The 22,722-nt window shown below is 34.1% G+C and overlaps 1 protein-coding gene across 5 annotated transcripts; it reads left to right on the top strand.

The window, feature by feature from the left end:
* The first annotated feature begins 1,208 nt into the window (after positions 1–1,208).
* Positions 1,209–6,873, top strand: LOC129887280 (uncharacterized). 5 transcript variants are annotated; one of them, XM_055962315.1, is made up of 4 exons: positions 1,209–1,346; positions 2,463–2,647; positions 3,025–3,846; positions 4,532–6,873. In XM_055962315.1, the coding sequence occupies exons 2-4, from the start codon at positions 2,645–2,647 to the stop codon at positions 6,284–6,286; spliced, it is 2,580 nt and encodes an 859-aa protein (XP_055818290.1). In that variant the 5' UTR covers positions 1,209–1,346; positions 2,463–2,644; the 3' UTR covers positions 6,287–6,873. The 5 variants fall into 5 exon arrangements, with proteins under 5 accessions (XP_055818290.1, XP_055818291.1, XP_055818294.1 ...); XM_055962316.1 differs by having other exon boundaries at positions 2,555–2,647; XM_055962317.1 differs by lacking the exon at positions 1,209–1,346 and adding an exon at positions 1,579–1,713.
* The last annotated feature ends 15,849 nt before the right edge of the window (positions 6,874–22,722 follow it).

A 22,722-nucleotide genomic window follows, 5' to 3' on the forward strand; every position in this document is an offset into this window, starting at 1 on the left:
GTCAAAATCGATAAATAAATGATGACACTTGAAATTTGGATTTGAAATAATAGTTAAAAATAAATCAACAAACAGTAAAATTTTCAGATTTGTTCACATAATTACTACAAATAGGGAGTGTGGTGACCAACAAAAAAGAAGATGAAGGGGAGGGATGATCGTCCGAGAAGAAGGCCAAAGGGGAGGGGCGGGGGCAGAAAATGAAAATTTATTCTTTTAGACTTTTAACGTGCTTCTTTCGTGTACAACAATAAAAATACATAATTTGTCAAGTATCTGAAAAATTTTAAAATGGCACCATCTATCTCTACTATAGATTTTTAAATGGTAAGAGTCTTAATTTAGGTGTACAAGTAAAAAATAATGTCAATTTTAAGTATTTGTCGATTAATTGAGTCTAGCTTTTACTCCATATAATAAATTTACTTTTCATTTTGTTATTTTTTCTTTTCCAATTATTTGATTAAAAAAAAACTTACTTATAAATTATTAAACTATCATTATAAATTCAAGTGAAAATTAAGTGAGAAACTTGAAAGTACGAAGAAAAAAAAGAAACAATTCATCTTCATGAAAAGAGTCAATATACTCTTATACTATATCAAATATCTTGGTTATATTCTTCTTTATACTTTGGGATCATTATATATTATTGTCGTGAGTAAATTATTTTGTATTTTTCTTGATTGTAATGGAATTCTAATATAAATCTTGACCAATGTATAATAGAAATAATTATAAATTCATTGTGAAAATAGATTTTAAAAATCTAGAAAACTTATGCAATTTTAACACGTAAATGTATCTAGTCCACATTTTAAACTCTGCTAAAATTAAGAGTAAATACTAAACAATTTGCTAATAAGGATATAAATAAATTCAATATGTAATAAATGATAAATTAAGGTATTTATATAAGTAAAAAGGGGAAATTCAAACATTTCCTTTTACTCCTTTTAATTAAGATAATAGTATAAAATAATTTCTTCTAGACCAAAAAATAAAAAATAAAAATTCTTTCTTTAATGAAATATATTTCAACTAATAATAAAAACATGTATAAATTTAGGTGTCATATAAAACTCTCGAGTACGTACAACCTTTTTAAATAGCGCGTTGGTTTATCATCCATTTTTTCTTTAAATGGACCAAACCCCCTCAGTAGTAGAAGTATATTATTTTTAAGCCACCCAGCCCCCCTTGTCTAAACCCCCACTCCACCCCCTCTATTCTCTCTATGCAGCAAAAGAGCAAAAAAAAAAATAGTCTCACATTTTTCCTTCTATTTTGCCCCTCTCTTTCTTCGAATTCAACCCACCCCCAACTCCATGAAGCATACTCTATAGGTATAAAACTTCACCTTTGAAGCTTTTTCTATGTTATATACATGTTGACACATCATGTTCTTGAATATGTTTGTGTGTTTTTTCCCTTAAAATAGTTTTCTTGTTTTTTATGTTCACGTTTTATTTGTTTTACATCTATAACTGGTAGACCCATTTTATCTTGCACGTTCCTTTTTTGCTTACAAGTAGTAGTTTTTTTTTTTGGGATTATTTGGCTTTGTGTTATGGTTTTCTGGGTATATAGATGTCTTGTTTTTCTTGTGAAACACTATTTGGGTTGTGGGTTTTGCCCAAGTTTTCGACTTGTTATGTTATGGTGTTTTGATTTTATTTAAGGATCGCCATTGGGAATTTTTTGTAAGTAAAGGTGATGGCTTCTTGCTGTGTGACTTGATAAAGATTCCTACTTTTTCTACATTGTCCTTTTTGTTACGTTTCTTTCTCAGTTACGGTTATGATAAGAATGCTTATTTGTTTTCTTCTGTTTTGAAATTTGGGGTTTGTTGTGTTAAGGATTTATGTGAAACGGTTGCTTCAAGGTTTGTGTTTATCTTAGATGATGAAGTGTTTGTGTCCTTTACTAATATTGGACTTGGTTTTTGTTTGAAAATGGGATCTGGGGTTTGATGCTACAAGTCATATGACTCTGTTCATCTGTAGTTGTTTCTTCTGATTTTGTATGTATTTTTCTTTCAAAAGAATTCTTTTACTGTTTGTGTAATTTATATGAAAATTGAGTTCTGTATAGCGATGTTCGCATTTTTAGCCCCTTCCGTTTTTTGGATATTAATTTAAATGCACAAGTTTTCAATGAGTTATGACTGAATCCCTTGGTTTTGGTCTCGATGGTTTCGATGATTTATGACTGAATCTCTTGGTTCTATGGTTTCGATGATTCTGGTTTTTATTCCTTTAAACAGCTTTCTTTATGACTGAATCCCTTGGTTCGATGGTTTCAATGATTCTGGTTTTTATTCCTTTAAACAGCTTTCTGTAAGTTATCTTGTTTGGCTTTTAGACTTGCCTCTGCCTTCTTCAAATGCCATTTACTTGATTAGTCATCAACATTACATCAAATTAGTTAGTACTTATACTTCAATCTATCTGGATTTTTAGGCAATAAATTGACGGATAAGGGGCAGTGGAATATTAATAGAAAACTATGAAGAAGAAAGATGACAATCAAACTCATTGATTTTCTGAATTAGGTACTTCTTCGCATATTTGTGTAAGGAATTCTTGAAGGACTCTGCTTGGTATATAATAATTCGCAAAGTGTTGGTGTTCCATTGCAATCTATGGTGAGTAGTTTCTTTTTGAAAGTCCCTTATGCTTTACACGCCACTTTAACTGTTACAAGCCAATTGCATTATTAAATTGAACTATCTGAGTGCTTTAATCAAAAGGTACATTTTGTACTAGCAACAAGACAGGTTCAAAAACTATCCTCTTTTTTTTGGGACCTACTAAGTCAACCACGTCAGAATATTTGCTTTTCACGCTTGGAAGAGCTACTTCAAGCATTCTTATTGTTTCGTTGGTTACCTTAGCATTATGTTGTGAGTAGATTATTGTTCCGTCCCATCAGAAACCTTTGGACTTAATATGTTCACTAGAGTTATACTTTGCTTTTATAGTTGCATCCCATGACAGAATCTCGAGTCGCTTTCTCTTGCAGATGGATTCATTTGAAGTGAATGGTGATCACACGGATGATGTGTCTGCAGATCAGTCGCTTTCTTTTGAGTCTTCTGATATGACTGGTGTGCTTGGAGAGCCGGAGATACCTCCTCGAATTGGGAACCAGTATCAGGTTGAAATGCCACCTCTGACGGGAGACTGCACTTCATATACTAAAATGCTAGCTGATCAGGAGACCAGAGCTGATATTTCATGGGATTTCATGGTGGGATTACCCATACCACTAGTGTGGGTCAATCAGGAAGTTGGAAGAGTGAAAAATGAGAAGTTGGAAAATCTGGTTGATTCAATAAATGGAGCTAATGATAATGTACCCTCAGAACCTGAAAGTACCAGATTAACCAACATGTATTCAAAAACCGACAATACCACAGTAAAAGAGGAGCCATCAGACACGATCTTGCACAGTAAGGCGACACTAGGAGAATCAGAAAATCTATCTTCTGAAAAGAAATTACAGGAAATAAGAGGCCAGCGATATTGTTTAGTCCCTGGCATTGTGCTAGATTTTTGGACTGGTACTGAAAAGGCAAGTTTAGTTCTAGGTCTGTACATCTTTGAGAAGAATTTTGTTCATGTTAAGAGGTTTGTTGAAACTAAAAGGACTGGTGACATCTTGGCCTTTTATTATGGGGAGTTTTATGGATCCCCTGAGTACCTTAGATGGTCAGAATGCCGAAAAGTGAGAAGCAGAAGGAGTGTGTGTGGACAAAAGATGTTCACTGGATCGAGGCAACAGGAGATGATGTCTCGTCTTCTTCCCCGCATTTCAGAAGAAAACCAAAAGGCTTTAACGGAGGTATTCAGACAAGCAAGATTTATCATATCCAGTGTTTTTTTCATGTTTATGCCCCCTGCTAAGTAATTCTGCCTGGTTAGATGTTATTTTGATTTATCACTGGCTTTTTAACATTTTCTGGGTTGTACATCAACCTAGTTGATTTAGATGCTTAATATTTTCTAGGATTTTTTGCATTCCAAGTTGTATGTGTTAGATTATCCAACATTGTTACTTAAGGTTTTATAATTTTTCAAATTCCCTCGCCCTATGAAAAGTTATGATGATCCTATCATCAGCAAGCTGTTGGCTTTGTGTGTGCACAGTTCTAGTAATCTGGAATAAATGTGCACTATTCTAAAAATCTATTATAGATGCAGGGAAAAGAGTAAGTGTTACTCTTCTGAGTAATAAACTTTATCGACTGAACATGTACATAAAGGTCATACATAAAGGTCTACAAATTGCAAATTTCTCTGATTATCTATCTGTCTGATTATGTGGATAGGCTTTTAGTTAGAGTGTTGTATAATATGTGATGAGTATAAGAGTAACATCAGTGGCAAGTTTTTGGGCTTTTCAGTGTTTGTAACACTCTGTAGTAGGTTAGGTTTCATTTCTAATTTGGTATTCATGCAGTGCAACTCCCTTTCTGCTTGTCATTGTTATATCTTATATTACTGTAATTAATCTGATTGCTTGGCAGGTCTCCAAGGCATTTGGGGAAGGAAAGATATTGTTGGAAGAGTATGTCTTCTCTTTAAAGGCTATGGTTGGGGTAAACATGCTCATTGAAGCAGTTGGCATTGGCAAAGGTAAATATGATCTTACATGCATGACCTTGGAACCTTCAAGGTCTAATCATGCTGTACGCTCAGAAGTCCCAGTTGGCAAAGCGTGCTCCTCTCTTACAACTAACGAAGTGATTAAGTTTCTAACTGGAGATTACCGACTTAGTAAAGCTCGATCCTCTGATCTATTCTGGGAAGCTGTATGGCCACGTCTTTTAGCAAGAGGTTGGCTCTCAGAGAAGCCTAAAAACTTGAATTATGCTGCTAATCCCAAGAATGAATTGGTTTTTCTGATGCCTGGTATTAAGAAGTTCTCTAGGAAATTAGTCAAAGGGAACCACTATTTCGATTCTGTTAGAGATGTCTTGGGTAAAGTTGCTTCAGATCCTACGCTTCTAGAGCTTAAGGCCGAAGGTGAAACAGATGAAACAAAGTTAGAACAAGATGATCTTCCAACAAGACAACGCCCTTGTTATCTTCAACCAAGAACTCCTAATCGATATACAGATGTTATGAAGTTTACGGTTGTAGATACAAGCCTCTCAGATGGTAAACCCTATAAATTGAGAGAGTTGAGAAGTCTTCCAGTGGACATCTCAAACAAATTGGCTTCTGGAAACAAAGCTGAAGAGAGTGAAGGGGAGTCTACTGATGAATCAGACTCTGTTGGTACTTCTGTGGTTAATGAAGCTGAGGCGAATCATAATAATTCCTCGAGGATTATCTCCAATGGAGAAATGCATTCTGATGGGAAAGGTTACAAAATCAGTGTTTCAAGCCAGAAGTTTCAGGAAGCTTCAAATGAGGGCATTCTTATATCTGATCCTGCTGCTTCTACTGTACCTGTGAATGATTCGAAGAAAACAAAAAACATTTGTGAAGACAAGCAGACAAGAAAAGTTGTAAAATCCCACTCGTTTAAGAGATTGAAAGAAAACAATGTGGACTTTGCAGCTCCCATTGCCAAGCGGCGTAGGAGACTAACGGCGTGTAGTCATGGAAGTGACATGGTAAATTCTTTGATGGTTCCAGGACTGGAACAAGAGATGCGCCACACCTCTAGCAGCAATGACCTATCCCTGAACAACATTCCGATAGCTTCGTCTGAGGATAAGGTGTCATCAAGCAACTCATCAAAGAGCAGTCCTTCTCAAAGTGCCGAATGTGCTTCTCTTGATGGTCCTAAAACTAGGACAATGATTGACCTCAATGAACCTCAAGTCCCACCTGATTCAGAATATGAAATTCTGATGCCAGCATTGACAGAAGACCAAAGTGTTAACATGAAGAGTACTGATGATGTTTCTGGTGAGTTGAAGACATTGGCACATAATGCTAGTATGGAAGAGCAGCAACCTAGCTTGAACTCACGTAGGCATGGCACTAGAAATCGTCCTCCAACCACAAGAGTACTTGAAGCTCTGGCAAATGGTTTCTTGACTGTGAATACACGGCAAAAGAGTAGAGAAGGGGGTTCAAAAAGGAAGTTGACATCCAGGAGTTCGCGACAAACCCCTGGCGATATGAGGGTTACTGACTTTAGCAATAGCACAGTGGTTTCCCAAATGGAAGAAGATAAAGGTGCTGTGTCTACGGGGGGTGATAGCAACATGTTTGGAAAAATTCAGCGTCCACCTGGGGAGGCTGGGATGACAGTTGCAGGTCCATAAATAGGCAAGATGATTAAACAAGTGCTTCAATGTCTTGTTACTCATATCTGTGCTCTTGCTTCATGTGCCATTGATGTCTGTTAACAGTCCCTGAAATGCGGGATTTCACCAGTAAAAGATAAAAAAAAATCACCAGTAAAAAATATACATGCAGCAGAGGAATTGTGGATACTGAATAATAGCACAAGGGAGAGAAATATTGTTGTTCAGATTCAACAGAAGAGGTTTTTCATTCGTTTGATTGCAGTTGCAGGAAGGAGCAAAGATTGTTCTCAGCAAAAACTTTGTTTTAGAACTAGTGATCATGTGCTTAGTGTTGTCTCCTTAGTTGAGATATTGTAGATATCTTATATTCAGTCCATAGGCCATTAAAACTCCCCCCCCCCCCCCCCAATCCATATTTTCAGTTGTTTTTAGTAATAAACTTACCTTTAAGACGAGTTGAACAGAGCAGCAAAGCACCTCTTTGTAAACTGCAGTGTGTGCAAGGGGCTTGGTTTGCTAGTATAGCTAGTGCCTTACTAATATCCATCTCCAACAAGTTACATAATGAGATGCTTTGGTATTTCGATTTTTCTTTTGGATTTTGGAGTTTCTTCATTCATAAAAAAAACGAGTCGGTATTTAGGGTGTGTTCACTGTGAGAGGAAGATGTTTTTCATGAAAAATAGTTTCTTTGAAAATGTTTTAATTGAGTTTTTACTTATTTTCTTGTGTTTGGTATGCAAGTAAAAAAATATTATCCTAAACGCATATATATATATATAATTTAGACAAATATTATGAGAGCCGAGGGTATGAGGTGGTGGGGATGGGATGGAGGTTAAGAGGGTGAAGGGGAAGATGAAATATGTTGGAGGGTGGGGAGGTCATAACAAATATGGAAAGTTTTTTGCGGAACTTCATCTTCTTTATTATAAGGAAGTCATTTTTCTCTTTTTTAAGGAATTCTTTTTTAAGGATAAAATATTTTCCAAATTTTCTTACAATCGACAATGAGAAAATTGGAAACTCCATACCGACATATAGTGGTGTGCAAAACCGGTTTAATCAAAAAAACACTATTGATTTATCGGTATTGGGTTAATGGTTTTTAAACAATTTGTAGTATTTTTATTGGGTAATTGGTTTGATTTTCGATATTATGATTTTAGTTAATCGTCAAACCAATAACTCAAAAAGATTATATTAAAATTACTATTTTACTCCTTATTATATAACAATGACTTTAACATTTTACAAAGTCTATTTTCTAATTTTTAGTATTACTTTCGGTTATAGGCAACACAAACTAGTCTCTTTGTCTCTTTATTGCGACACATTCTCTCTTTGAGACACAAACTAGTATTACATTCTCTCTTCTCAATTTTAAATTTGATTGTGACAAACAAATTATTAATGTTGTTTCCGCAATTTATTACATGATTCTTTAGAAGAAATTCGAACAATTTGGTCTTAAACAAAAGTGATCAATATAGAAAATTGTGTTGCACTTATATTCTTGCTTCTATTTCTATTTTATGAATATTGTGTATATATCATTTACATGAGCATTTTTCATTAAATCGTTAATCGAACTGTTAAGAATCAAAAACTGATTAACTAAAAATCTATAATAAATATCTTATCAGTTTGGTTATCTATCTAACGTGTTTACAAGTCAGAATCGATAAATCAGACCGAATCAATCGATGCATCCCCACCAACACACTTGTGTATAAGTATGTACTTCTTAGAATTATTGTTTAAAAGATGCGAAAATTTTAGGTTGTTTAGTTTGAAGATAAGTTGTGCTAGAATTAGGTATATTGAAATTAGTTATAGTGTGTTTTTTCTCATTGACTATTTAATTAGTTGTATTAAAAATAACATACATTGCATAATTTTAAAAAAAATATCTGTTTACAAAAATACCCCCCATCTTATTTAGTAGAAAAAGGTTTGAAGAACCTCAAAGATATTTTTGTTACTGTTATTGTTTTATCCCAAAATAACTAATTTTAGTATCTTCTAACGGGGATAATTTGTCCAAATACTAATTAGGAAAAACTAAATCATGCTCCATAGCAGTAATTGTGATGCTCCTACAACAGTTCTCCTTCTTCCCCAATTCAAATCAATTCTTGATTTCACAATATTCTATTAATGAAGGAAATTGTGATGCTCCTACAACATCATGAAAGTTGGAATTCAGAGCAACAGTACATCAGTTCTAGCGTTAAGGTAATAATTGTAGAATCTATTTTTAATTACGAAAATTTAGTCACACAAATCTCAAATCAATTTAAAACTGTTGCTTCAAAAAATATCGAGATCAAGTATGCAATCGAACTTGGATTTTCGCTATTGAAAACATCTAATGATATGAGCATGAAAGTCTACATTGAGTTGAAGAAGAAGAAGCCTGAAATTACTTCATATTCATTGGGATCGTCTACAACCACTATTTCACATAGCCTATCCACAATCTTAAATGTGGAATGTCACAATCCGAGACTATCACCTAGTTACGACACGGTGCCTAGAGCCACAAGTAACCCCAAGATAAACTCATTACATGGCATGACACTAAGATATACAAGAAATAGACAGTTGAACATAACACGAAAGCTAAAACTAAAATATTTGAATAAGCTCATACACTGAATAAGCAAATATCTGATAAATACCCAAAAATTGATATTGACTATAATTGTCTGAAAGCCTAAACTAACATGAGTTGCTAGGACAAACTCCTAGCTAACTCTAAATGTCTGAAACTGAAAATAGAAATATTGAAATAAAAAATAACATCGTCCTCGGAACATGAGAACTCACCAACTGGCTATTGAGCAGACTGGAGCGGTACTAACCGTGGACGGAATGTGGAGCGTCAGAATCTATATTATCAAACAATATAGGCATAAAGTATGCAGTCATATACTTAGTATGAGGAATATGCATAAATAACATGATATCAGAATATACTGAAGGTGTAAAACATGCTAATGTAATGATCAAGTAAATAACATGAAACTAAAATAACTGCATAAACTAAAATATTTGATCATCCAATAACTGATAACAAACGATAGGAGATATTAAACCCAACATATAACCATGTGAGCTACTACATGGAGTCTAGTGTATTGCCCTACCAAAAGGGCCCAATATACTTTCCAAGGTATAAAGGCATGAATATAAGCTAATGTGGATTCACTAAGCTAATATCTATCTAGACAAATCCTACGGTGACGTATAGTTTTGAGACTTTGGGATTGCTATTAAAGGTCCATAGACTGAAAGCCTTCATCCCTAATCTGCTTGGTGTTTAATATTACTCCTATGAAAAACATGTACATAACAGATACAGTAACAATCTGATAAAATTATATTTGTAATAACTGAGAAAATAATGAGTAGCTCCTAAGTTATAATTTAAACTGATAATGACTGAAGATACTTTATCTGAAAGCATCATAAATCATAATAACAGATAATATACTGAAAGTATCTAAAATCATGGAGACTGATAATCTGAAAACATGCTTTTGAAGAATCATAATTCAAAGCTATGAAAATATTTGTATACATGTGAGTCCATGAAAATACCATTGAAAACATGTAATTCTAATTGAAATTATACAATTAAAGATCATACTTGAATATAACTGAAATTCAACAAGAACTCATGAAAATCATAAAAACCGTAGGTTAGGAGAATTATAGAACTTGAAGAATTAGAGTTTTCTTGGGACTCAATGGGTGAAGGAATACCCATTGACGAAATTCAACATACCAGGAGTAGAATCTAAGCTTGAAATCTTAGATTGGAGACTTGAAGCTTGGAACTCTTGTTCTTGGCTTGGGAGAAGACTTGGGAGAGAAGAAATTGCAACTGCGTGAGTTATGAGAGAATGAGAAACTTAGGCTGATAAAAATTCCTTAACCCCACTTAAAATAGTCCAAAATTACATAGTATAAGAATTAAAAGAATAAAAATAACTAAAAAAACCTGATAAAAATCTATCGAAAGGCATTTACGGACGACATCTAGGGTCCATGGTTCCATATATGAACCATAGACTCCTGTTCATAGAAGTCAGAGAAAATTTCTAGGTTTATGAACTTTGGAACTACAAACTCGATCTGCAGACCGTAGTTCATTCTATGACTCTTCCTATTGATCCGCAAATGCCAATGTACTGAAATGCAAATTCTCTATAGTTTGATCTACGAGGCCATTCTTACGGACTATAGTTCAAACTACAACTCGTAGATAGGCTTCATAGAACTCAAAGATATGTCTAAGTTTCTGAAGTTTAGGACTATGGTTTACGAGACCATCTACGATCCATAAAATCATTCACGATCCGTAGTTTTCTCGTTTTGTATAAGTCAAATTTTTAATTTTAAAATACTTATAATATATTTATATTTGTCACGATCCAATCCACCAGGTCGTGTGGGCACCCACTCTACACCCTAAGCGGGAGAACCCTTAACCATTCTAAGAAAACATTGTGGAATTAAAGTCAAACTTAAGTATTTAAGCCAAAATTCTAGAGAAAGTTATTTTTAAACTAGCTTACACAAGGATACAACCCCCCCTCCCCCAAGGATACTAGTCTAAACAGGTACAAGAGCTCTACGAAAATAAGATGCAATACAAGTGAAAGACATAGCTCCAACCACAAGAAAGGAAAAGTAGGAGCTGTCGGAATATCATCTTGGTCTTTGCCTAGAAACTCCATTGACCCTACAACCAGACTATGTCAAGTGGCATAGCAAGAGTAGTATCAGTACAAACAACACGTACTGGTAGGCATCATCATACAATCTGATACCTACCGCATAATATATGAATAAAAAAAATAAGAGAGATCATAATAGCTAAACGTTATTAACTTGCCCACCCCAATCCATAGGCATAATCCTTACTTTCACCTTTAAGGTATTTACCAATCTACGCCCAAGAGATTCACTATTTATTCTAGTTACAACTTATGACTTGTGGGTTATGGGCCCACCTCAATATTGTTCAATCACCCCAACAGTCCCTACCTAACAACCTTAACCGCTCAATTATATCACCCAGCCACTACTAGTCTTGGTCCAATTATCTCACCACGTAGGGCTTAGCTAATTCACAACCACACTTCCACACTAACCCCGTCATAAGTAACCACTACTACTACCACACTTACTCGTGAACACTTCAATGATAAAACCATCTGCGAACAAGCAGCTTCTAACTCTAAGCCTATGAACATTAGGGGTGTTCAAAATCGAACCGTAATCGATAAGTCAACCGCAAAATTGGCTTATTGGTATCGGATTAACGAATAAATGGTTGGGGGCATATTAAAATTTTATAATTAATGGCTTATTGATGTGGGGGGGATTATTAAATTTTCTTATCGGATAAACCGTTAATCCGTTAAGAATTACCATAACATTACACTTTTATTTTAGGTATGTTAGCCTCATTTAATATTTTACCATAATATATAAAAGTAATTAACTAATTATATATTTTTCATTATTTACTTTTCTATAATTATATATTTTGTCTTAAAAGAGGTAAAGATGTAAACCGTAAAGAAGCTCCGTTTATTCTGAAGAATTATTTTTCATCGCTCTAAAGTCTAGCCCCGTAAGTACCCCAGGTCTCTTCATCTCTTAGACTCTTTTTGCTCACTGATCAGTTGCTTCTCAAATCTCAAGTTTATTTGCTTAATTCTTCATTCTCGTTGATAGGTACTGAGTAATGCTTTCACTGGACATTAAAAATAGGACAATCAGTTGAAAATATGCATCAATTTATCCATTTTATCTTGTTACTGCTCAAAATGTTCTGAACTAATCAACTTTTTTCTAGTAAAGACTTGTTTTAATTAAGTTGTTTGTAGTTAATTAAAAGTTTGTACTTAGTTGCTTAGTAGTCATTATCCATATTCCCTTTGATAAATAATGCTCTTATGTTTTTGTAACTAGAAACACTTGACATGAAATATATATCAATACAAGTGTTAAATATTTTTAGGATCGGTCCTGACTTTGTGAGGCAAGTTTTAAGTGTTTAGTACTATTATCTTTTCTATCATTGTTCACTGCATTTAAATAGTGGAAAAAGTCATTTTTTGTAAGGTGCGTTCATTGAAAAAAAGACACCATAGTGATTAGAGATTAGTTAATACACCATCCAATAACCGTCCGATAATTAGTAATCCATTACCGAACCAACCGATATCTTATAGGTTTGCTAGCGGATTAGTAAATTTAAAAATCGATATCCGATAGGCCAAACCGTTAAATGAAATTATTCGTTAATCCGCCAAATAAGCAGCCCTAATGAACATAGAATACTTCATATAACACATACGTCACACCAAGCCTAATACAGCCTATCCTCTTACCACCATAAATTTATACTTACTCGCATTTATTTATAACTAACACACTTCAACTCAAAGATTCCTTCATAGGTCCTTCATCTCGGGTTCATTTACCCCAACATATTATTATATGCAAATACCAATATCATCAAGTCCTCTAATGGAACCATCCACACACACATACTTGGCCCTCTCAGGGGACCTAGTCCAGTCATATATGTGTCGGAACGTGACACCCGATCCAAGAATGTATCAGAACGTGACACTCGATCTAAGTATGTGTCGAAACTTGACATCCGATCCAAATATATGTCGGAACGTGACACCGGATCCAATTATGCAAACCAACCACAACTAACAACAACAGACCATTTTATATACCAAAAATAGGTCAGCAAGTGATTATTTCACACATAATCTAGCATGTCTCCCTATTCATATACACATATGCATATCATGAAGCAATTTAACAAGTATAGAAAACACATACGGGAAACAAGATCATCACCTACACTACCAAACCTTTAAAGTTTATCATCAATATCTACTTAATTTCCTATTCCTGTACATAATAATATGCCCGTTATAAAATAACCGTTTGTATGCAATAACATCACAAAAAATACACTTCCCAAATCATTACAACACCTTTTTACCTAGGTCACATTCGAATTAGACCCTAACACAACCGAATTTCTGCCTGTGACTCATGACCACAACTTAGTTATACGATTTCTCATTAAAATTTCTTTCATACTACACAATAGGTACATATTTACTACTTAGAAAAAGAAAAGTCTGGCCTACCTGGACGCCAAACAACTTTAAAGGGACAATGCTGCTGAAATCCTTGGTTCCAGATGTTCTACAGACAAGGCAGGATTGAAGTTCACTGGTTGAAAGCCTTCCAATGCTGAGATTCCCTCCCTTCTTCCTCCTAAGTCAAGAGCAGCCGTTTGAAGGGTTTTTGCAATAACCCTCGCCTCTAACATCTCTTTGGAAGAAGTGGAGAAAATAAGAAAATCGCGACTTAAGTTCTGACCCACGTCCTCCCACTCTGGCGGCCACATTCCTACTCTGCCAGTGCCGCTAAAGCAGGACCATCCCGCTCTGGCGGGACCAGTGGGACCTAGCTGAGTAAATTTCTTATAATTTCTTTCTAATCATAACTAACGACGGTTCGGATCGTTACAATATTGCATGCATAATTCACTTTTAATACATAGCAGATTTATCATAGTATTGCTATGTATTGGTATAGATGGTAATAAATAAAAAGTATCGCTAAAACCAATAATTATTTATCAAAAAATAGTCACCAAAATAATTTTATTATTAATTAAAGGTGGGCTATGAGCGGATAATTAGTTTATTTTCTGTGTCTAATAAGTATAATTGTCCTTACTAATTACTACTTAGCATATAACTCATTTCAGAATTAATAACCAAATAAAAAATAAGACAATACTAAACTTTTATCTCAAAATTATATATTGTTGCAACATACCAAACTGCCTCTCAAGATTTGAATATGCCGGGCCCGTTCGTCATAGTGTGGGAAGGCGTTGACCGAAAACAGGAAGAAAAAAGAACGGTGTTGGTCTAATCCGATCTACATAACTAACGACGTTGGTTTAATCTAATCTACATAACTTAACGGAAAGTTTTTTAAAAAAACCTTGGGCTTGAAATATGTGGGTGGGTTATTTTGAAAAAATTTAAAAAACACAAGGTGACGCAAGAAAAAACAAATGAATAAACATGGAAGTTTCAACTATACAAAAAAAGAAAATATTTTTTGTAACATTGTGTTCTTTGTAATAAAATTTATCGCTCAAGTATAATGAATGGATTCATATGTATTTTAATTTTAATTTATTACTTAATTATAATAAAAAATTAATATAACTTAGAGTATACACTGATGCTGTGACTTGTGTCTATTTTGGTTGACTAAATATAACAATTAAATCGCATCTAATATTCATAAACTAACCCTTTGTATTTCTTATCTAACAAGGAGAATGACCAAAACTACCTCATTCTATGAAAAATGATTTACAAATATCTTTCATCCACTCTTTGATTTAAAAATATTCTCAATTTATTTTTTGTGACTTTTTAAAATTTAAAATAGGCACGTGGCACATTATGACTGAAAAATTGAATTAAATAATTAGAAAAAAATCAACACTTTTTTGTTTGGTTTAAGTTTGGTTTTTAATTTTAAAAATTGATAAATTTGATTTGACTTTAAGCAAAAAATAACTGAATAAAATCGATTATATATATATATATATATATATATATATATATATATATATCAATCTAAAAATAATAATTGTGCAGACACACTTATGGTACATATTAATTTTATGCATTCTTGGTTCATAATATAGGTGTTTGAGTAATCCAATGACTTTAGTTTCTAGTTTGATTTGTAATTTTTTATTTTGATAACTCCAAGAATCTATTACATGTTCAAAAAACTTGTCTTTGAATTCTTTAATTTTTTACCATTGTTTAATTTAATTCGTCAAAATATCTTGATATATCATAATTAGATCTTCAATTTTACTACTGAAATACGGTCAAAACCTACCTAAATATTTGATGGACGCCATTGTTCAAAAAAAACTAAAGAGAAACCGACCTTGTCCGTCAGTGTCTCTCTTTTATAAAAATTTAATAATTTTTTTAATGAAATCGACGGAGTTTTTTCTCACACAATTTTGCTCGGAATATGTTTGCTGAGGTATTCCATAAGTTTAATACATAATTATTTTTGTGTAAAATATAATTTATTTTTATTAAATAGACTCCGACTATCGATTTAATTAAAGGATAAAGACTCAAATATGTCATCGAACTTTGACTATGTCATCTGTTAAAAGTTTGGCTCATCTATGCAATTTTCGTCTGAGAAAAGGCTCATCCATGCCATTATTTATAAACTACAGATATTTTCCATTTTACAAAAAATATTTGTTCACGTGATCAATTATGATTTGGCCACGTCATTAACTAAATTATTATTTAAATGGAAAAGTTTCAAATATGACATCGAACTTTGAGGAAAGGCTCATCTATGACATCTTTTAAAAGTTTGGCCCATCTATGTCATTTCAGTTAACAAATAATGGCATGGATGAACCTTTTCTCAAACGGAAATAGCATAAATGAGCCAAACTTTTAACGGATGGCATAAATGAGCTTTTCTCAAAGTTCGATGGCATATTTGAGCCTTTTTCCTTAATTAAATAATGAATTTTATTTTTTTAAAATAATTAAATCAATATTTTTATATTTTTATATTCAATTGAAAAACCCGACGGACAAAGGGTGGTTTGTCCGTCAATTTTCGATTATGATTTGATCAAATTATTTAATAAAAAAGTCAATGAGCAACCCGATCTTGTCCGTAGCTTTTTCAATTAAGTCATAAGCCAGTTGATTTTCTTTCTCATTCTTTCTTTTTCTCTCTCAAAATCCTCATCCACTCGGTGATCCCCTTTCAGCACTTGTTACATGAAATAAGGAGATAAGAGCCATTTTACATATAATAGTTAGCTTTTCTGGAAGTTAGTTAGTCATTTCCAATTGTTAGTTGAACAATTCAAATGTTAGTTACAAAAGTTAGATATAGACAGTTAGTGCACAATACTCAAGAGAACACAGTTAGTTAGAACTCAGTCCAGTCATATTCAATATATAGTTGTAATACACTCCTTTATAGGTATATATGAAATTACATTCTTCTTCTCTTAGAATCTATCTCTCTTCTCTCTCAAACTATTCTTCTTTAGTTGATCTTCTCGAGGTTAATCCTCTTGAATTTAGTCACTTGATTCTCGAATCTCGTGTGATTCCTACAATGAAGTAATAGTGGTATCAGAGTCATTCTTTCCTTGACAGCAATAGCAAAGGGTACTTGATCCAATGGAGATCCAAGTAATGACCACTGAATACAATTGATTTGAGTGATATGATGTATCAATTGATCACAGAAGCAGGCACTTTAGCTGGAAAGGTTTCTTCTCTGGAAAGATTAGATCAAGCAGTGATTGACTTAAGGAATCAAGTTATAGCTGGGGGAGTCATAAAGGAGAAATCATCATTACAAGTGGAGGGTAATCCTTCTAGAGGGGAACAATCAGAAGAAAGGGAGAATAATTTTCACTCTTACCATTCTAATTTCACTCGATGGTCAAGGATGGAGTTCTTGAGGTTTAGTACGGATGATCTAATATCATAGTTGTTTAAAATTGAACAGTTCTTTTTTATGGAAGGAGTTCCTACATATGAGAAGGTGGGAGTAGCTACTTTAAAATTATAGAGTGAAGCTATTCAGTGGCGCCTGTCTTTTGTGAGGTATAAACAGTTTATTTACCCAACTTCTTGGAGTGAATAAGTTATTGCTATGGTAGAAAGGTTTGGGAATGATTTTTATGACCCTATCGGGGAGATCAAAAAGGTTAAACATATGAGCAATGTGAAGGAATACAAGCTATGTTTGAAAGGAACTTGACAAGGGTAAATTTGTCACAAGAAAATGCTATCAGCCATTTCATTAGAGGACTGAAGCATGAGTTGAATATTGTTGTGAAGGTGATCGATCCCACTACTTTGGCTCAAGTTTACAGAAGTGCAACATTACAAAAGGCTTATTTAGCTGCAATTAGACAGCCTGTGCAGAAATATTCTTATGTGAATTCAAAAAGGTTCACAAATCAAAGAATTTATAATAGCAAGCCTATTTTACCGACACCTAGAGTCAGTAGTTCAAATGGTTCTAGATGAGTGAATAGGATAACACTGAGTCTAGAGGAGAAGAATGAGAAAAGATCAAAAAGATTATGCTACTTTTGCAATGAGAAGTACATTCTAGGCAAAAATTCAAGACTTCAAACAATTGTATCTCTTGAAGATAGAGGAGACAGATGAAATACAAGAGTTAGAAGATCTAAAGGAGGAATCAGAAAGATAGTTACATGACGATGGAATTAATCAATTGGAATTGGTCCAATCTGTAGAACATATGGAGATCTCTATGCATAAACTAAATGGATCATTAGGGTATAAAACCTTGAAATTGACTGGTTAAGGGGTTAAACATCTTGATGGACACTGGAGTTCTCACAACCTCATTGATCCTGATTTGGATAGTCAACTAGGATGTGAGATCAGGTCTACTCCACCTAAGTTGGTTGCTACAGCAAATGGCAACATGAAAGTGGACAAGGTGACCATAATTACTTGGTTACTACAAGGAGCTGAATATTTAAATTTTCTTACTTCTACTACTTGGGTGTTTTAGAATAGCTCTGAGGTCCAGTGGTTACTAACATTGGGAGATATAAAGATGAACTTCAGGAATCTAACCATGGAATTCTGGTACAAAGGAAGGAAGCATTTACTCAAGGGAGCTAGCAACTACTGATGCTGGGAAATTAGCAAGACATTCAGTTAATCAATCTCAACTATGTATGATTCAATCAATTTCAATAGGAAGTGAAGAATTTAAAACACATGAAATAGTCAGTGTGAAGGATATTGAATGTGATCCTCATTTCTTAGCATTATTGTCTGCGTTTAACGAGCTGTTTAAATAGCTTGCTAGTTTACCACTATCAGGAGGTATTTTTTTATCATTGAATTGTGTTACAAGATGGGACTGAGCCTATAAGAAAGAGACCTTACAGATTTCCTTCAGTTAAAAAGGATGTCATTGAGGATTTAGTTCAACCAATGCTAGACCAAGGGATCATTCAGCCTAGTTGCAGTCCCTTTGCATCTCCAGTTGTATTGGTTGGTAAAAAGGATGTTTTTGGAGACTATGTGTAGACTATATAGATTTGAACAAGTTTACTGTAAAAAAAAAGTTTTCCATTCCTATTGTTGAGGATCTTTTAGATGAGTTGGGAGGATCCGAGATAGACCTGATGTCTGGATATCACCAATTAAGAATGCATTAAAGGATGTACCTAAGATTGCTTTCAGAACTCACTCAGGTCATTTTGAATATTTGGTGATGCCTTTTGGCTTTCAAATGCCCAGTTACCTTCCAAGGTCTAATAAATTATTTATTTCATAAATATCTTAGAAAATATGTGCTTGTTTTTTTAATGATATTTGATCTATAGTAGAACTATGGAATATCATGTTTTACACTTGACGTCTTGTTTTGTAGAGATGGTGAAGTATCAACTCTTAGCCAAGAGGAGAAAGTGTTTCTTTGGGGTTCATAGAATTGAGTATCTTGGTCATTTCATTACAGCAGAAAAGGTATCCATAGATCCACTAAAAGTAGAAGTTGTAAGGAACTAGCTTATACAAATCACTCTTAAGCAACTAAGAGGGTTCTTGGATTTGAATAGGTATTACAGAAGACTTATCCAAGGTTTTGGCATGATATGCAAGCCTTTGACTGACTTAACTAAGAAAAATAGTTTTAGGTGGTCAAGTATGACTCAGTTAACTTTTGATAAGTTAAAGACTACCTTGACACATACCCTTGTCTTAGCATTACCTGATGTCAACAAGACATTTGTGGTGGAAACAAATTCTAGTGGGTATGAAATAGGAGGTGTTCTTATGCAGGAAAAACACCCTATAGCTTTCATCAGTACAACTTTATCTCCTAGACATGCTACCCTATTTATATATGATGGAGAACTATTAGACATTGTCCAGGCTGTGACTAATTGGTCTCAGTACTTCCTAGGACAGAAGTTCATCATAAGGACTGACCAGAAGGCTCTGAAGTTTCTTATGGAGTAAAACTGCACATTAATTCTCAGCTGTTAGGGATAACCAAGATGATGCCTTTTGATTATGCCATGAAATCCAAATGACGAGTTAACAATAAAGTTGTTGATTCCCTCTCTAGAGTTTCTGGTGTTGAATTACTGAATTACTAGCTTTGGTGGTGTCTCCCATTGGTACTAATTTTTTCCAGGCTATCGAGATAGTTGGTCCTCGGATACTAAACTACACCAACTCATTAAAAACTTACAATCAGATCCTACTACTCATAAATAATTTATTTGGTCCCAAGGTCAACTAAGAAACAAGGGAAAGCTAGTTATTGGAAAGGATAAAAATCTTATGATTGAGATTACGAAACTATGGCATGCAGGTTCTCAAGGGAGTCATTCAAGTGTTGAAGCTACATTAAAGAGGCTTCTCACTTTGTTCTATTAGAAACACATGTGGATTAAAGTAAATCAGTTTATTCAGAAGTGTGATGTTTGTTAAAAGGTTAAGTATGATCTTATATCCTAGCTTACTATATCCTCTTCCTATTCCAGATGTGGTTTGGTACCAAATTAGCATGAATTTTATTGATGGATTGCCTAAGTCCAATGGGTATGAATTTATCTTGGTGGTGGTTGACATGCTCGATAAGTAGGTGCATTTCATTCCTCTTAAGCATCCTTATACTGCTCAATCAGTTGCTAAGGTGTTCTTTGATACTATTGTTAAACTACATGGCTTACCCCGATACCATTACTAAAGATATTTTTTTCTTGAGTTTTTTCTGGAAAGAACTTATTTCAATCCAAGAGGTATGACTTAATACTTCTACTACCTATCATCCTCAATCAGATGGACAGACTAAAGTGTTGAACAGATATTTGGAGACATATTTGAGATGCTAGTCATAAGGACGCCTCAACTTGGGTTGCTTGTTTGTCTATGGCTGAGTATTGGTACAATACTTCATACCACTCAGCCATTCAAACTACCCCTATAAGTCCTTATACGGGAGGCCACCTCCTCCCCACTTGCCTTACCTTCTAGAAAAATCATCTTCAACTGAGAATGGTAGTACGTTAATTAGTAGAAAACTAAAGTTGCAACTTCTTAAACATCATCTTTGTAGAGCTCAACTGAGGATGAAACAACAAGTTGATTCTCATAGAAATGACAAAATAATTGGTGTACGTGATTGGGTTTATTTCAAAATCAACCATATAAACAATCCATTATCTCCAACCATACCTACCATAAGTTGGCTGCAAAGTACTATGGGTCACTTTAGATTTTAAGGAGAGTTGGTCCAGATACTTACACTCTCCTCTTGCCTAGCTTTGTCAAGATACATCCTACTATGCATGTTTCTCTTTTAAAGAAGTGTTATGCAATACCCTTCCAGTTATCTTATCCTCCTACTATTAATTTGGCTAGTCCCCATTGCCCAGAACCTAAGTTGGTATTGCAGAGAAGGATGGTCAAACGAGGTAATCAAGTTGTTGCTTAAGTGCTAGTCAAATGGTCTGGTTTTCCTGCTAATGTTACCATTTGGGAATTTGTTAATGTCCTAAAGACTAGATTCCCCTTGTTTGATCCTTGAGGATAAGGATCTTCCATTGGATGGGAAGGATCTTCTACTGAAAAGGAATACTATTACACGAAATAAGAGATAAGAGTCATTTTCCATTTATTAGTTAGTTTAGTTAGTCATTTTCAATTGTTAGTTGAATAGTTCAAATGTTAGTTATAAAAAGTTAGTTACAAGTAGTCAGTGCACAATACTCAAGATAAAAGATTTAGTTGGAACTCAGTCCAGTCATATTCAATATATCGTTGTAGTACACTCCCATACACACATATGTGAAATTATAATCTTCTTCTCTTAGAATCTACCTCTCTTGTCTCTCAAACTATTTTTCTTTCGATGATATTCTTGAGGTTAATCCTACTAAATTATTCCCTTGAATCCCTTGTGATTTATTCAATCAAGTAACACCACCCTACCAATGATTCCCCTACCGGTGAACTCACCTAGTCTCCCTCTCGCGATCCATTCTAAATTTGAGGTTAGTCTTTTCCTCAACTTTGGGTCTTTTAAATTTCCTTTAATATGATTGCTATTGTTAGATTTTAGGTTCAATGTTAATATTTTAAGGGTCGTTTGGTAGCTGGCTAGAGTTATGTAGGTATTAGTTTTGTGTGTATTAGTTATGCAGGGTTTAGTTATGCATGTATTAGTTATGAAGGTATTAGTTATGCAGAAATTAATTTTACAGGAATTAGTTATGTAGGTATTAGTGTCTAGACCGAACACATCGAGCTATGCAAGCACCTAATCTTAATCCTAAATAGGAGAACTCTTACCATTCAATTTAAAAATAGGTACTGCAGAAGAGATAAACCATACTAAAATACTTTAAACAGTTAACAGAAAACTTCTCAAACTTACTTTTTATTACAACCTTGAAAAAGTACAACAAAAATCCTTTACAAGAACAATAAAACCTTCTTTAAAAATACCAAAATATTCCCCCAAAAACTAGTTTAAATAGGTACAAGAGTTTCTAAGGATAAAATGACAAAATAAAATGGACGCAACTTCCACCATAGGTAGAGGAATGAAAGTTGTCGTAGATCATCATCGTCCTCACCTAAGAAACACCACTTACCTTGTAACCAGACTATGCCAAGTGGCATAGCAAGAGTAGTATCTATACAAACAACATATAGTGGTAGGCATCATCAGTAATCTAAATTCACCTCATAATATCATGCATATAATCAGAAATAAAGATGCAACTCAAAATTATATAATCTTGATATCGAAGCCACAATCTTTACTACTAACTACCTTGCATTCACTCGTTCACCCTACTCCATCATCTCACTAGACCATTTGGATGCCAAATCCACCACTAAAAGGCAATCCACCCTTCATACCTGGTCATAACCTAACCCAATGTCATGCTCCGAGTCTACACCCTAGGTATGGACAGCACTAAGAAACCATTGTTGGTTCCAAGTGAACCCTTGGCCTGGCTGACTAATTTAAAGAAGACTAAACTCAATATAAAAAGAATTTTAAAAGGTGAGCATTTAAAGAACTTTAATGTTAACTCATGCACTATCTAAAATAATTTCTAAATATAATGAAAGAAATGTTTAAAACATAATCTGAAAAGATTGGACAATCTCAACTCTATCTATGAAGCCTCTAATAACTATGAATAGGTGTCAAGATAGGGCCACATCGACCTCAAAAATAATGACTAATACTGAAAGAAATAATTGTGAAAGGGTCCT

Source organism: Solanum dulcamara, chromosome 4, assembly GCF_947179165.1.
Source record: "Solanum dulcamara chromosome 4, daSolDulc1.2, whole genome shotgun sequence".
NCBI lineage: Eukaryota > Viridiplantae > Streptophyta > Magnoliopsida > Solanales > Solanaceae > Solanum > Solanum dulcamara.